At 49.3% G+C, this 15,972-nt stretch overlaps 1 protein-coding gene across 1 annotated transcript in view; it reads right to left on the minus strand.

Moving 5' to 3' along the window:
• Positions 1 to 10,086: 10,086 nt before the first annotated feature.
• Cnih3 (cornichon family AMPA receptor auxiliary protein 3) overlaps positions 10,087 to 15,972 on the minus strand; it is a 100,388-nt gene continuing 94,502 nt past the window's right edge. Inside the window, exons 7-8 of the mRNA XM_038309491.1 lie at positions 12,872 to 13,015; positions 10,087 to 10,791 (exon numbers count right to left, since the gene is read on the minus strand). Of these exons, the coding sequence (XP_038165419.1) occupies positions 10,764 to 10,791; positions 12,872 to 13,015 (172 nt within the window). The 3' untranslated portion in view covers positions 10,087 to 10,763. The remainder of the gene's footprint in view (positions 10,792 to 12,871; positions 13,016 to 15,972) is intronic.

The raw sequence follows: 15,972 nt of genomic DNA on the forward strand, positions 1-15,972 counted from the left end.
GTCTTCCTTTATTAACATTACTATAGTCATGGTGTCTCTTAACAGCAATAGAAACCCTAACTAAGACACCATACAAATCTACCATATTTCTGACCTTTTTCTGAATGCTCAGTCGTATAGGGCCATTCGGGCCCTCTCTTATACTAACTCAGACATTTCTACTCTACCCCAACAACAGGGGCCCAGTAGAATAACCAGCCAGAGATATATCCAACTCCAACCTAGCAGTCATTGATAAATACCCAAACACAATTGCTGGTGCCATTCATACACAACAGGTAATGCCATCCACATACATTAAGTATAAAATAAAAGTAAATGGTCATCCCTGAATCAGATGATGAGTGATATTCATGGCAGAACTATCCAGAATAAAATAATCTTGACGATGCATAAAAACTCTCTCTCCCATGCAGTTATGGATTTACTGAAGAATTCCTTTTGAATGACAATCGTGGAAACTAGAATTTTCTACCAAAATTAGAACTGGTAAGGATTTCTTCCTTGGATAAAAGTTCAGCAGGATGAAAATGCACCCTATAATAAATCTGTTAGTGTCTACATATTGCTGTAAGAATTTGATATTGCAAAACCTGACTCAGGAAATTTGGACCTAGTAAAATTTAGTGGTTCCACAGAAAACTCACAGCGGCAGAAGCTATAATTTTAGAAATCTGACTAATCTTCATGAATTTTTCACAGAAGATAATTGATCTCAGTGAAAATAGTTTTAGAAAAATGATAATGGAAAGATTTGGAACTGATTTAATGAAGCTATGAATTAAACTGGCTGAACACAGTGCACTACAGAAATAGCTTTCTCAGTAAAGTCATCAGCACGGACAAGGTACTCCTTTAAGGACTCAGAGTTCTAGACACGGGTGAAATACTAACCTTGAGGGTAACATCAAACTACAGCGTCAGAGATATGTATGCTACCAGTCAGCAGTCTTACACAGGGTGGGTATTCTGCATGCCAAGGACAAAGGTTTAAGGAGCAGCAATTTGTCTTCCTCTCAGCCTTTCCCTCTAATAATCTATTTATTATTTATACATTTAATTTATTGCTCTATAAGCCTTTGTAGTGTGCCTTTCACCTGAGTCTCTGCTAGACTTGAAAAATTCTCCCAACCCAGCTGACACACTAAAGCCAGAGTGCACTTTTGAGCACACAAATCTACCACGTTTCTGGCCTTCTTCTAATGGTTCAGTCACATTTGGACATTTTGACCCCCCTCCCTTGTACTGACCCTGACTTCTCTTTGCTCCAACAAAAAGTGCCCATAAAAATTTAATTTATGCATTAATTTTTTTTCAGCACTAGAGATGAAGTCAGAAGCTCGCACATGCTAGGCAAGCATGCTACTGCTGGGACACATCTCCGGCCCTTAGAGTTATTATCATAAATTACTGTAGAGAAGCTGCTGTGACTATGTTAATAATCTCTCATATCTGTGCTGCATATTCCACACTGTAAGTTGATTTCATGAAAATATTTTTACTCAGTGTTCATGTCATCCTTGCAAAACCATTCATTAGTGTTCCTCCCTCACAGCTGAGGGAACTGAGACTCAGAAAGGCTAAGAAATGTGACCAACATCATACAGTCAACAAGAAATGGAGTCAGGTCCTTCCCACATCAAGACCAGCGCTCATTTGATGACGTAAGAGTGCCTAGGTTGCCTGGTCAACCACACAGCCCTGGTTGAAAACTAAGCATAAGGAAAGTATCTGGTGATGGAGCCAGGATGCCTTACACCCTGGTGTCAACTCTGAATCCTCAGATTCTGCTCCCCCTCTGGCTGCTCTGGAGCACTGTAGGTGGAGAGAGGTGGTGTTTGAATGAACACAGGCTGCATCTCATTACACACCTCAAGTTTTCTCTCTCCTACTTCCCTTGGGGCCAAGCTGACCAAACACACACACACACACACACACACACACACACACACACACACTTCACACTTGAACTTGCACAAAGAAGGGCAAGAGAGGAGGCTAAAGTCATTCTCTAGAGCTGCCCGACACTCTTCCCTTCTAGGATCCCGCCGTATCAGAGAACTCCCTGTGAACAGAGTAGGAGATACTGAGTTTGTTATTTCCAGAGGTACACCCCAACAGCCAGCTCTGCAAAGGACTCCAAGCCACTTGATGGCACCTATGAAATTAGGCATGAGTTTCCTTATGTCACTCCTCAAATAATACTGTTTTGACCACCAGCCAAGACTCTCTCAAGCCAATAAACAACATCCAAAGGTCATCCCTTTGCTCTCCTTGGGTCAGGGTTTCCTAAATTGTTCTGTACCTGAAAGATAATGACAGAATTCTGTCAGTCACTCTGTGTCTGGAGGGGCAGCTGTCTGCTCCCTTAGGTCTGAGAGTCCATGCATCAGTGATTAGAAGATTCTAGAAGGTTATAATGAAGCACAAATCTTCTCCATGTACCTCTGCCTATCTGCTACTGAACTCAAGAATGTTCTGGGGTACAGGCATGGGAGGTTCTCACATAGTTGAAGCATTCCTCTTCTCTGACTAGAGTAGAGCTATCATGCTCTGAACATGTTCACAGTTGTGTTCTGAGCTCCAGAAAGCAGCAGCTACTCCACTACATTCTCAGTGAATCTTCTCAAGCACAGAGCTGTGGGTTGAACAAGCTCCTCACAGTGAGCCAGGGAAACCAAGGATGCCAGGGCCTCTTTCCAGCCTTTCGATCACAGGGCCCGACTCTGCTGTCCTGTGAGGAAGGCAGATTGCACTCTTAACTGCATGAGCCGTGAGTTTAGTAAACACGCACCACTCAATCAGGTCAGCCTCAAGTCCTTCAGCCCTCATCCCTTTGAATTTCACAACTACCTTTAAGCCAAGTTTTCAGACCTTCTGCTGATGTGTTTCTTCCAAGGTATCTGAATATGACATTTCCTTTGCCTGATTTAACTCTTGTCCTGCATTGATTGCTGTCTTTGAATGCAAACTGTATGGAACAGGTCAAGTGCAAGGCCCAAGGATGCCCACTCAAGAGGACCATTCTTCTTAGGGTGACACTGCTCCATGAGACAGCTGAGACATCTCTGTTGAGCATCCTAGACAGTACCAGCATCCATATGCTAAAGGGTCTGAGTCCGGCATGGGTGGATCCTCCTTTCCTGTGGAACTGAAAGTCAATGTTGAGGTTCCCAGTAATGAACCCAGAGCACAGTGACACATGTCTAAAATGCGAAATACAATCCGTGCTCTTTTCCTTATAGTCAGACAGGGTTAGAGCCAGGGCTGCTGCTGAGTCTTATCAGTAATGTTTGCACTGGGTTTGCAGGCTGTCTTCACTGCAGGATCCAAACCCACAATCCCTGTATAGGCCAATGGTTGTCTCAGTATGGCTTACTGTGGTGGGCCTGACATTTAACTGGTCTCTCCTTCCCTTTCCTTCTCTTGTTCTGGACTAGACACACATCATCCTGCCACAAAGGTGATGATGTTGTTGTGATGTGCCAAGCATTTCTGAAAAGGACAAGGGCTTACTGTTCACACTTCTGGTGATGTTTGAACAGAGACTCAGAACTGGCATTTAAGTCCCTCTTGCTTGGCTTCTCAGGTAGTCAAATTCCAGAGAGGATAATAAGGTTTGAGACCACTGTGTCTTGAAATCACAAGACAGATGTCTTCCCTGAGGCGCCTGGGGGTACAGTATGGAGACTGAAGGAAAGAGGCTGTGCAGGGAGAGCAAAGCCCCAGAATCAGCTGAGAAAGAGGAAGGTGCCACAGAAACGGGGCTTATTTTATGCACCAAGTACAAGACCGAGTACCTTACAAAGCTCTCTTTCCGCTGGTTTGGACCACCCAGTGAGGTGGGTGGATGTCTATTAGGAGTGACTGCCCCGCCTCCCCAGCCGTGTACCTGCCATCTTGGGGATTTCAGCTGAGCGCCCTTGCAATGAGAGTATCCCAGCTGCGCTGTTTACATCCCTTCCTGGACACCGAGAGTCAAGAGACTCTCACCTGCATATCCAGCTGCTCTCTGACAGGAACTAGACAGGTTAGTGTAGCTGAGATGGGGTGCGGTGGCGGTGGCAAGTGGGGGCGGGTCTCATCTATAACTATGGGGAAGGAAGCATTCTCCCCTGATGGATAAAGGCTTTCCAGGTGTGGCATTCTGGGGCCAGAGCACCCACACTCCTGTTAAGTAACCCTTCACCTATGCTCTGTAAAGAAGCCCAATAAATTCATTCGTTCCCTGGAGAAAACTCGGGTTGGCTCTTAGGAGGAGGGTGGATGCAGCTTACATCCGCCCCTGAGGAGGAATCTTGGCAACATTACATAGCAGAATATGGATTCTATTCACCCCAGTACTCCAGGAGGAGGCGTGGCCCCCCTTGAATGGGGACCCGAAGTGACACCTCAAAAGAAGAACAAAGGCCCCAAGTTAGCAAAGAAAAGTGGGACTAGGGTTTGAAGATCAAAGCGTTTTTTCATGCTTTGCAGAGTGGGTGTGGTTGATCTTAGCTCCGCCCTAAGCCCCATTCCTGCCAGTGCTGGGCACCTTAATGGGTTGCCCTCCTGCTGCTGAACTTGATTTCTTTTAAAAGACAGGCTCTCACTGTGTAGTCCAGGTTGTCTTGAACTCGTGATCCTCTTACTCCGGCCGCAGGGGGCTGGGGTTCTAAGCATGCGCCATCATCACACCTGCCTTGAAGTTTGGACATTAGCGTCTCCAAAAAGCTCCCCAGAGTTGGCACCGCTGGGAAGCTGTGAAACCTTTAGAAAAGGCTCTAAGACCCCAGTCTCTTCCTTCCCACCATGATGTGCCACCAGAAGCCCAAAGTCATGGATGGGGCCAAATTACTATGGACAGAAACCTCTAAACCCAGGAGACAAAAATAACTTTCTCTTTATAAGCTGGTAGCTGTCTGTCAAGTTCACAGAGAGCTGAACGAGCCCCATATGTTCAAGTGGACAACAGTAACAGCATCACTGGTGTTACAGCCAGAGTGGACCACAGCCCTGGTCATGAAGGCAGTGCCACCAAGAGCTCAGACCCCGAATCAACCTACCGCTGCATTGAAGAGACAGCTATTGTCGCCTTGGTTACTGGCTCCCATGACATGGTCACACGACTGTGCCAGAGTGAGGACCAGGGTGTGCTAATAAGTAAGTGCCCGGCTCGCACTCAGATGGGGGTGGGGGAGAGGGAGAGAGAGCAGGATGTCTAACATGTCCATTTGCCAAGTTCTGCAGTGTGAACACTTTCGTCATGGGCAATTTCCACATACTAATGACATCAGTGAACTTTAGGCTGGGAAGAACAAACAGGAACACACAACCACATGGCAGTCACAGTTCTGCCACAGACATGACAGCTAGAACTCGAGGAGCCCACAGAATATTAAATGCGTGTTAGGAAGTAGGCCTGTAACTAGACAATCTTTGTCTTCTGCATGCTTAATCTAAGCTTACATAACTTTGGTGTTAAGAGTGGCCACACTGAACTGCTGGCGAATTCCTTATAAAACAGAACACTTGGTTCCTGTAAGCCCCATGAGCCACTTCGAATACACAGTTCACTGGAAAGGAGAAAACAGGGTGGCCACGTGGTGGTCAAGGGCCCAAATTCAAGACCTAGAAAAGTCTCTCTGGGGCATCCAGGGATGTTGGGGAAGAACTACATGGGGTGTGGGAGGTAGCAGGAATGGCCACATAGTGGTCAAAGTCTGGATGTTGTCATTTTGTTGAGGCTGTTTCAGGATCATGAGCAGCAACTGAGACCTACGCCCCAGTTCTGATTGGGGTTTTCCTGTCCTAGCAGAGTTGTGAGGAACATGCTGGACATTCCCATGCCATCACACGCAGTTCTCCGTGAGAAAGGAATGTTCTTCCTGTCAGGTACCCCACTTTCCCCAGGATCACCCACCAGGCGGTGTCCTGAAGAAGCTCTCCTTGCTTAGCCCCATCTCCCAGAGAGAGTCCTGCTGTAAGAGCGATCTGGAATCCATCCCTCCTTACTCACCTTCCATGCTTCAGTGGGGGTTCAGCCTTGGAGGTGAAGCGGCCAGGCAGATGGCCTGTTTGGCTCTAAGAAACAGGGGAAGGCCCTACACAGAGTCACATGCCACACAGTGTGGAACTGAGCAGCCCAAGTCCCCCCAAAAGAACGGGCTATAAAACAGATCTGCGTGATAACGCTGTGTGAGGGCAATTAATTGTTGTCAAAGCATTTTGCTGGCTGCATTCATCGCTTACGTGGGAGAATAAAACTGTCATAACGATGACAATTTTATTCAACATTGGTGCAATTACCGAGCCTAAAAATAGAGAGCAGAGGGGATATTTTTCTTGAGGCTGAGCTGTTACCCATCGCATGGCTGGGACTGTTACCCCCACCCCCACCCCCACCCCCAGGAAGGAGAGAGGACAGGAAGAAAACTGAGACTCGCTGAGCTTTGCTACTATGAGAGATAGCTAGCTGTTTTGTTTCATTTTCCTACATAATCCTCTGACACAGCAGAGAGAGGGCCAGTGTGGGGAGGAGGGAGGAACAGTGTGGGGAGGAGGGAGGAACAGTGTGGGGAGGAGGGAGGGGCAGTGTGGGAGGAGGGAGGAGCAGTGTGGGGAGGAGGGAGGAACAGTGTGGGGAGGAGGGAGGAACAGTGTGGGGAGGAGGGAGGGGCAGTGTGGGAGGAGGGAGAAGCAGTGTGGGGAGGAGGGAGGAGGGAGGTGGGAGGAGGGAGGGGCAGTGTGGGAAGAGGGAGGGGCAGTGTGGGGAGGAGGGAGGGACAGTGTGGGAGAAGGGAGGAGGGAAGAGGGAGAGGCAGTGTGGGAAGAGGGAGGGGCAGTGTGGGGAGGAGGGAGGGGCAGTGTGGGAGGAGGGAGGGGCAGTGTGGGAAGAGGGAGGGGCAGTGTGGGGAGGAGGGAGGGACAGTGTGGGAGGAGGGAGGGGCAGTGTGGGAGGAGGGAGGAGCAGTGTGGGAAGAGGGAGGGGCAGTGTGGGGAGGAGGGAGGGGCAGTGTGGGAGGAGGGAGGGGCAGTGTGGGAAGAGGGAGGGGCAGTGTGGGAGGAGGGAGGAGCAGTGTGGGAAGAGGGAGGGGCAGTGTGGGGAGGAGGGAGGGACAGTGTGGGAGAAGGGAGGAGGGAAGAGGGAGAGGCAGTGTGGGAAGAGGGAGGGGCAGTGTGGGGAAGAGGGAGGGGCAGTGTGGGAGGAGGGAGGAGCAGTGTGGGAAGAGGGAGGGGCAGTGTGGGGAGGAGGGAGGGACAGTGTGGGAGGAGGGAGGGGCAGTGTGGGAGGAGGGAGGAGCAGTGTGGGAAGAGGGAGGGGCAGTGTGGGGAGGAGGGAGGGGCAGTGTGGGAGGAGGGAGGGGCAGTGTGGGAGGAGGGAGGAGGGAAGAGGGAGCGGCAGTGTGGGAAGAGGGAGGGGCAGTGTGGGGAGTAGGGACAGTGTGGAGAAGACCAGAGAATGAGATTTCCTGGGCCAAGCTGGTAGAGACAGGCTCTGTGATATGAGCTCTCTAGACACAGTTGACTTACCAGAGCCATGGCAGGTGGCATGCCCCTCCTGTGACAGATGAGGAAGCCGGGATCTCAGAGAAGCACCACAAAGATCATCAACCCATCCTACCGAGTGCAGTCGGGCACCCCAGGTTGCTTGTCGTGAGCCACATGACGAGGCTGCTGCTCGGCTGCTGTCCTGTCCATCATCGCTCACTTCCCTCTCACTTTCCCACATCCCATCCATCACCCTTCGTATACTACGTCACTCTTTTGGGAAAGCAAAAATGTCAAGGCCCTGGAAGCAAAAAGACTCAAGGTTGGCAACTCCGCAAGTGTGACCTTGGCTTGGGTCCTTGACCGCTGTAGATTGTGTTCCAAAGCTTTCAGCTATGACTGTGAAGACAGTCGCAGTTCCTCCGTCATAGTATCATTGTGAGGACTGAATGAGATGTATATCGAATGGCCGGCAGGAAGCTGAGGCATTGGGTAGCAGGTAGAGGGCAGGACAGAATTTCCTATATAGAGTACTCGCCATTATCAGGCATAGCAGATGTGACATCATCAAGCCAGGGTGTAGCCTGACATTCTCCTCTCACCTCAGCACAGGGTGACCTTCTGTGGCTCTCCACCACCCATCCAGGTCACACCGCACAGCCACAGAGCTACAGCAGGGAAACAGGGCCCATACTCCAGGCCAACCCAGGCACAAGCTATGTCCCTGAAGCACCCTGACCTGTGTGCATGGTACACGGGTTCTAGCTTGCTCAACAAATGAATTCTTAAGGCTCTGGGAAATTTGAGGCATTTTTCCTGTCTTGCTCGCTCCTTCCTTTCATGGGGCGTACAATGAGAGACAAAGTTAGCCATGCAAGCAAGATTCCGTGGGAAGAAGCCTGCATGGTTCTAAAGCCCCGCCTCCCAGCAGCTGCGTGTGTCTGCACGCGCCTCTTCTCATTTTCTGAGGCACCTGGCACACACCTGCGCTCCATCAGTAGTAGCCCATCAAACTTATTTTTACCATCAGGAAAATGAGCTTCTCCTGGGGGACTGGAAATTAATAGCAATTCCCATGAGATCACTGGACTTGTTTCCCGATCACAGCTGATGGCGGGGGAAAGTTTGGAATGCTTTTCCTTCATAAATAGGTAAAACTGCCCAAGAGGCACTGGCAGCTTTGAATGATTTTAAAGGACCGAGGGAAGAATCGCTCACCCCCCTTGAATCCATGCGCCCAAGCACTCCTGTACGCTTTAAAATCTTTTCTCATAAAAGTCAGTGCTAGCCGCTGAACTTTACCAGGGCCCCAAGCTATAGGGGCAACAGAAAGAGCATGTTCTCTAAGTCAGACATCAGGTTCAAAGGCAAATCTTCAAAGATCCCTCTCTTTAATGCTGAGAAAGCAACTGGGTTTTGTGGAGGGTTGTGCTGGGAAAGTCATCTACAACATGCAAAGCCCTGGAGCATGAATTTCCTGGTTCCACATTAATATTAATATTAATATTAACATATTAATATTGGTGCCCCCTGTCAAAAGCTACTTCAAGCTCTTTTGGAAGAAGGTGAAGTATGAAACACCCATCTGGAGGGGCCCCAGACCCTTCCTTACCTTCTCCATGTCAGCTGCTTCTTTGCAGGATGGTGATGGAATTAGCTTTGCACCTGCTACCGAGACCCCACCACTTGCTGGCTGTAGCTAGCCATCCTGGAAATGGTACCCAGCTGAGGCTGTGCAGCCTTAACAAGTTACCCGGCACGGGAAGGCATTCCTCCCAAATGTGGTTGCAGAGGCTTTTATGCTACAGGCCCCTCAGGGAAGCTGCATTTTGGTTTTGTTCTTCTTTGTGAGTTTTATTTTTTCCCTCTCTATTTTGTTTTCTGTAAAAATTTTTAGAAACACAGTGTCATTTTGAAACTGTTTTTCCTACCTACTAGTTTGCCAACCATATGGAGACACATCCAACCCGGGACGGGATGAAATGAAGGAACGGTGAGGTGAACCACTGAAGCTGTTGCTGCATTTTAAACATAGCACACACTGTGTTACACAAACACCATTCAAAAACCTGAGTCACAGGATTCAGATGGGAGCGTATATAAATAGCGTGCGTGTGTGTGTGTGTGTGTGTGTGTGTGTGTGTGTGTGTGTGTGTGTGTGACTGTGTGAGTAATGGTAGAAAAGCAAGGAAGTTTGGGAAATCAGGTCAAAATCATTGTGCCTAATTTAAACATCACAAAAATCTCAGCCTCATCACTATTTACACCCCCTATACAACTCCCACCCAAAAAAGGAGCAAAAGCCAAGTGGAAAATTCAAATAAGCGGATGTCCCCACGTTGAACTGAGCAGCACGAAGGCTGTGCAGCATCAATTGAAGCGATAATTATGTCGTCTCGCTTTCTGGCTGTCCATACCACATACAGAGCAGCTCTGCTCTCTGTTTCTGGGCTTCACACTGTTTTGAGGGGTTTTTTTTTTTGTTTGTTTGTTTGTTTTTTGGCTTTGGCTCATGCCAGCCAGTTGATTGGCATGTCACGACTCTGATGGAATGTTGCTGCAGAGGCAGAACACATCTTGGGGATGGTGAAGAATTCACACCTGGGACATGTTGCAAACATTTTAAAAATCCATTTTTCTCACACCCCCCCTCCCCAGTTTGCACTGGACATAACTTGCTGCCAGCATGCTGCCCCACACCCAGCTCAGGAGGTCACTGCTTAGGCTCCTGGACATAAACAGAGCCTAAAATGACATGGCAGCTGGCTTGGGGCAGACCCCAGATTTGGGCCTTGCAATAAGCAAAGCTGGAGGCCACAGCTCTGGAAAAAAAGAGTCTTGGTATCCTTAGTATCCTTGAGGGTCTCGATCATCTCTGAAGACCTGGCCTTGGCCCCGAGTCATTCTGTCCCTTCGTTGGTGGCGTCTAGCTTCCAGCCTCATTCCTGCCACCCAGACAGGGAGTCCACATGAACTTGCAGGGCACTGATACTCAGTGAAGTGGATGAAGAGAAGCAGCAACTGCAGCTCCAGAGGTTGCGGGTTTCGTCAGCTACAAGTTGGCACCCCCAGTGCTCAGAGGGGCTCTGCCATCCATGTGGAATGTGAACAGCGAAGGCAGCAACACACACAGCAACAACTGACGCGGTAGCATGGCTCTGTCTGCCGTGTGACTCCAGTTCCTTCCAATCAGTCTCTGCCAAGCTGGGTGTCTCCATCATCCCCATCTGGTCCTTCTCCAGCCACAGCCACAGTGGCTCCCAGCCTCGGCCTCTCCATCAGCAGGGTCTGAGTTAGGAGCTCACTAAGGTGTAGATCATGCTGGATGCAGACAGAAATGGGAAAACATATGTCAGCAGGAGCTTGCAGCTCTCAACAGTCCCCTTCCGAGGCTGGAGCCCATGGCTTCACCCCATTCCTGTCTCTATGGTTTCCAACTCACCTACTGAGGCTTTGCTACCCCCCCAAACACACCAACACACACAATGCAGAAATGTTGGTCTGTTAGGATGGCATCCTGTGTCCCCCATGAAAGGTGTGTTGTCTCAGGATGCCTGGGAGTGCACTCACTGGGATGATGACTGTGGCTAGCCACACTGCATCATGGGCCAGGTGCCTATGGGGTGAAGGCACAGCAGATTCTTCCTACCACCACTGCTGCACATGCTCATATGACGACTGTGTCCAAGGGTCCCCAGGTGATGCTACAGAATGTGTCAGTTCCAAGGGTCGGGATGAAGATCACTGTCACCGATGCCAGTGTGGGTGCATGAACACAGTCTTCATGGCAAATAGCATAAGGGAATCTTTACTTGGCATAGGTTCCCAAACCTCCTACTTTGGGGGATGAACAGTAAGCAAGCAGGGAGACCTGCATTCGTGTGGCCTGACAAGGTCTTCAGGCTAACTCTACAAGGCCAATGAGTTCATCAGAACTACGGTCTACTACTCTGTCTATTTAGAAGAGGAAGAAACACAGCATTCCACAGGAGAGACCCCTCAGGTTTCCACAGCCTGGAGCAGGAAGCATCTAGACCCTTCATGAAGGATAAAATCCTGAGGCTGGAGTAACCCTTGATTTAATGAAGAAAGCCCTAGAATAATTCTTTGACTCCCCAAATCCCACAGCTGAGGTTAACCATGAGGCTACACCTCCCGGGCCTCTCCATCTGCTGACCTTGGAGATTGAGGGTGGAAGCAGGAGCAAGCCAGCCTTCTAGAGTGTCAGGTTCCACCTCAAACACATGTTGCTGAGACGTGTAGCAGAGATGTGTAGCACACATGCCAAGTGTAGGAGTCTGGATAGTAGATCTATTCCTACTGAAAGGCCTAACATCAGCCAACTGCACCATCTCTATCCCCTGTCCCTCACTTTGATAAAGACTCATCTAGGGGTTCTGGACTCAGTTTGAAGTTCAGTTTGAGTCGTACTTGGTGTGATCACGATCTGTGACCTTGGGAAATGTTTCTATCATCTCATCACAGGTCCAGCTTCCTCCTTTTAAATGTGTGGGTAAGGACAGAATGTTTCTCATAAATGTGGCAATGTATACGGAGTTTGTTTTGGAATGTTGGGCAGTGTAACTCCCCAGCCTGCTACACCCAATCTGAACCCAGGGTTGGCTGTGAAGTTAGCACCCCCACTCTCTTCTGCCTCTGCAGAGATAGCACTGGGGTATTTGGGGACATCCATGACCCTGCAAAAGGAGGTACAGGATAGCAAGGGGATCAGGAAAAGGCCCCAGAAATGAGTACAAAAGGGTACAGGAGATATTTCCAGAATGAGGAGCCTCAGGAGTCCAGACCACAGGATGACAGCTCGTGGCACTCTGCTGAGCTAGGGTGTTCAAGGGATGAGGTGAAGAGAGGGACCCGGAAGCGGAGCTGCAAAGTCGGCAGGATTTGCTCAATTAGGACGGTGTTATGAAACACAGAAGAATTGCAGCCTAAGCACTTAATGATCCAATGTGCCACTCTGCGGGGTGTGACTGCCACTGGAGGGAGAAAGCCCACTGTTACAGTACCCAAGAACCTTCACAAACAAGCAGAGGGCAAAGGATAATGAGGCCGGCTCCTCGGTTCACTGACACCCCAATGGGCTGAGCTGCTGGGCTCTGAACGGCAGGAAGCCCTGCTGGGAAGAAGCCCTTGACAGTCCTTCCCTTTCGCTGCCTCCTAAGAGATGTTATTAGATGCTTCCCTGAGTTACTACGATGTGAGCAGAGGCAGCTTCCTTTCCCAGAAACCCTTGCTCCTGAGTCAAGGTTAGACAAGTGGGACCAGATTCAACTGGTCAGGATCTGCTATCACGGCCACCTCCCCAAAAGCTGCCTCTCCAAGACCAGCCTGAAATACCTTCCCTTTGCTGCTGAGACCAAAGCCAGAAGGAGACAGGACTCACCAGTACAGGTAGTAAAAGAAGGACAGGAGGTAGAAGGCTAGCTTACACCAGGCCTCCTTCTGGCAGTAGCTCAAGGTGTCCGCGTTCATGACGACTGGTGGGTCATAGGCTAGTTCTGAGCTGTCTGCTGGACAATGGAAATACCTGCAGGAAAGAGGACACGATAGTGATGTCTCTGAGGCTCGGGGCTTCCCATGCTGTCAGGCCAAGGCCCCTAGCATCAGACTTGTCCCTGAAAAATCTGTGCTTCCTGCCAAAGTCAGATTCCAACCATTGCCATAGTGCAACTCAGCCACGACCTTCCGGCGGGTGTTTAAGTCCTCCAACGGACCCCTGGTATCATATGACAGGGCTCTGACAGAAGGAAACAAGTCACCCAGTATTATGGTCTGGATGTGAACTCTCCCCCAGAGGCTCATGTGTGGGCACTCTTGGTACCAAACTAGTTGTCCTGTGTGTGGAGGGTGTGGAAACTTTAGGAGGTAGGGCTTCACTGGAGGAAGTAGAGAAAGTTATAGGGCAGCCCCACTTCCCGTCCCAGCTCCCTGCTTCCATCTTCCAAGATGTAACAAATAACACTGCAAGTTCTTGCTGTCACAGAAAGAGTCCCAGCCACTGTGACTTTACTGTGGCAGACTGTATTCCCTTAAACTATGAGCCCAAACAACGCCGTTGTGCTTGAGGATGACTCTGATAGCCTGGGAAGCATCAAGAGCTTCCTTTGGGTCAAGACATGGTGGAAGAATTGTATCACCACCCCTCAGTGTCTACATTCTGCCTTGACTACTAAGTGCCTTGGGCTCTTTCCCCCTCCCAGACTCTCATTTAAATCCCTAAATACCATGTGGAGACATTACAGAGTCATTTCAAAGGGTATGGGAGTAACTGTTGTCGTTTGATAGAGGGGCCAGAAAAGCAAACAGAACATTGACCATCTCTGGGGAAGCTGGGAAAGAGAACTGTAATTGGAAGAATCCTCATCAAAGGTCACAGCCACATCAACTCCACAGCTGCGAACCAAGGCCCAGGGGGCTCATACAACAAATGGGGCCTCTGTCCGTGTCTGCATCTCTTAGTTCATGTCCCACCGACATCTGCAGGACATATCTTCCCTGTGGAGCCCAAGACCCCAGTGCAGCTGGAATGGCCCAGTGTTGCTCTTTGGTTATGGTGGGAAAGGATCCTGGGAGGCAGGGGTACAAGCTGCCTCTCCTGTCGGGCCTGGAATAGTAGTGGTTCTCCATCCTGAAGAAGCACCAGGCACAGCCCTGACCTGAAGGCTGCCATGATAGCACATACCTGCAGAGCTGGCATCTCAGTCACCTCGTCCTTCCCCTTTAGAGAATTGCTTTGACAGTATCTGTCACCAACACTATGCTAAGAGGACATCAGAAGCCAGATTCAATGATAACTGCCAGCTCATAGCCCTTGGGCCACTCACCTCTCCTCTTCTCCAGAGCAGATTTCAAACCTATTTGCTGTCACTGTGGCTTTGTTCCCAGGTGACCTCATTAAGTGGAGGCAGAGCATCAGGGTGACCAAATGGCTGCTTGGTGGAAAGGACTGACTCTTTTGCTTGCTGCTCACCAGATTGTCCTTCCCTGGATCCATCACGAACCCATCCTAGGCTCAGCCAGAAAATGGAGGTGCAAATTGTGATGCTGATGTAAGGTGATGTGTGCAAACAGTCTCCCAAACAGCCACTAAAAGGCGGTGGCCAGGCCAGTTTGACTGAAGCAAAGTGAATGCCAGGGTAGACCTGTCTGCAAGAGAAATGCCATGGCATCGACCTGACAGAAAGGAGGCAGACAGGCCAGGGGTGTTAGCTTAGTCTGATGTGCTTGCTGCAAGCGGAGGACCTCGGTCCAGCATCCAAAGCTCATGTTAATGCTGGGTGTGGTGATGTGAGGTTTAATTTCAGCACTGGAGATATCCAGGCCGTGCCAACTTTCCCTGGCCAGGACCTGACTCCATTATCTCAGCTCCTTTATGTCTTCAACTGGAGCTCTGCTGTGCTCCTAATTACAATTTTGACTTCGACACATCTCTGCTGGTCCATCCTTCACATTCTGCCAGGATCAGCTTCTGAGCTCTAAAGCAAAGCCATGTTCCTCCTCCAGAACTCCTCATGGCTTTCCAGCCCCTACAGGCCCCGAGCTCTCCATCAAATCCTCTTGGACTCCCCATATGAGATTTCCAGCTGCTCATCAAGTGCGCCCTCCAAGAGCCCCTCTCCAACTATGCGGAAAGATAAAATTGTCCCCCGAGCTGCCAAGGGCTCCCTCATGTCTGAACCTTCACGCATGCTTCTCTGGATTTCTCTGCACTCTCCAGACTAACTTAAGTGTTTCTTTCCCTGCGTTCCTACACATTGTCCTCAGATGTCTGCTAGGAATGCGATTCCTTCTGCTGCTAAGCTGGACCTAGGATGAAGATTCATACGTATTTCCATCTAGGAGTTCCCCTCAATGCCTAGCAAGTAGCGTGTGCTCCATACCTCTCTTAGCGACAGAGTGGACTGTTCTAGGTGTGGCCAATTCAAATCTGTGTTTTATGGGAAAGTGGCAATGGTGGACCAACTGGCTTGGGGTTCCAGAGCTCTGGGACTAAAGGGTTCAAGAAGGAAATTGATTCACACAACTACAATCTCCACTTCTCTGGTGTCTCCCACTTCTGCACCATATCAGTCCTACAGGAAACCTATACCATGTGATCCAAAGCCCAGTCTTGGAAGAGAATATTTAACATCATAACTGTTCCAGGAAATCTGGCACAACTAGTAGGTGCTTTTTTAAAAGGGAGAAAACTTAAACATCATAAAGTTTGCCCTTTTAATGTGTATATACAATTCGGTACATTTTAGTATATATAGAGAGAGTTGTACATCTGTCGCCACTATCGACCTTCAGAGCATTTTCATTACCCTTACCTTCAAAAAAATTACCCACTGGAAGTCATTTCCTATTTCCCCTCAGCATTTGTAAAGTACTAGTTTACTTTAAGTCTCTATAGATTTGAAAATTCTGGAAATCTCCTATCAACAGACTCATATAATGTATGATCATTGGGAGTGGTACAATAATGTTCCATGGTATGGATAT

Source organism: Arvicola amphibius, chromosome 12 (genome assembly GCF_903992535.2).
Source record: "Arvicola amphibius chromosome 12, mArvAmp1.2, whole genome shotgun sequence".
Lineage (NCBI taxonomy): Eukaryota > Metazoa > Chordata > Mammalia > Rodentia > Cricetidae > Arvicola > Arvicola amphibius.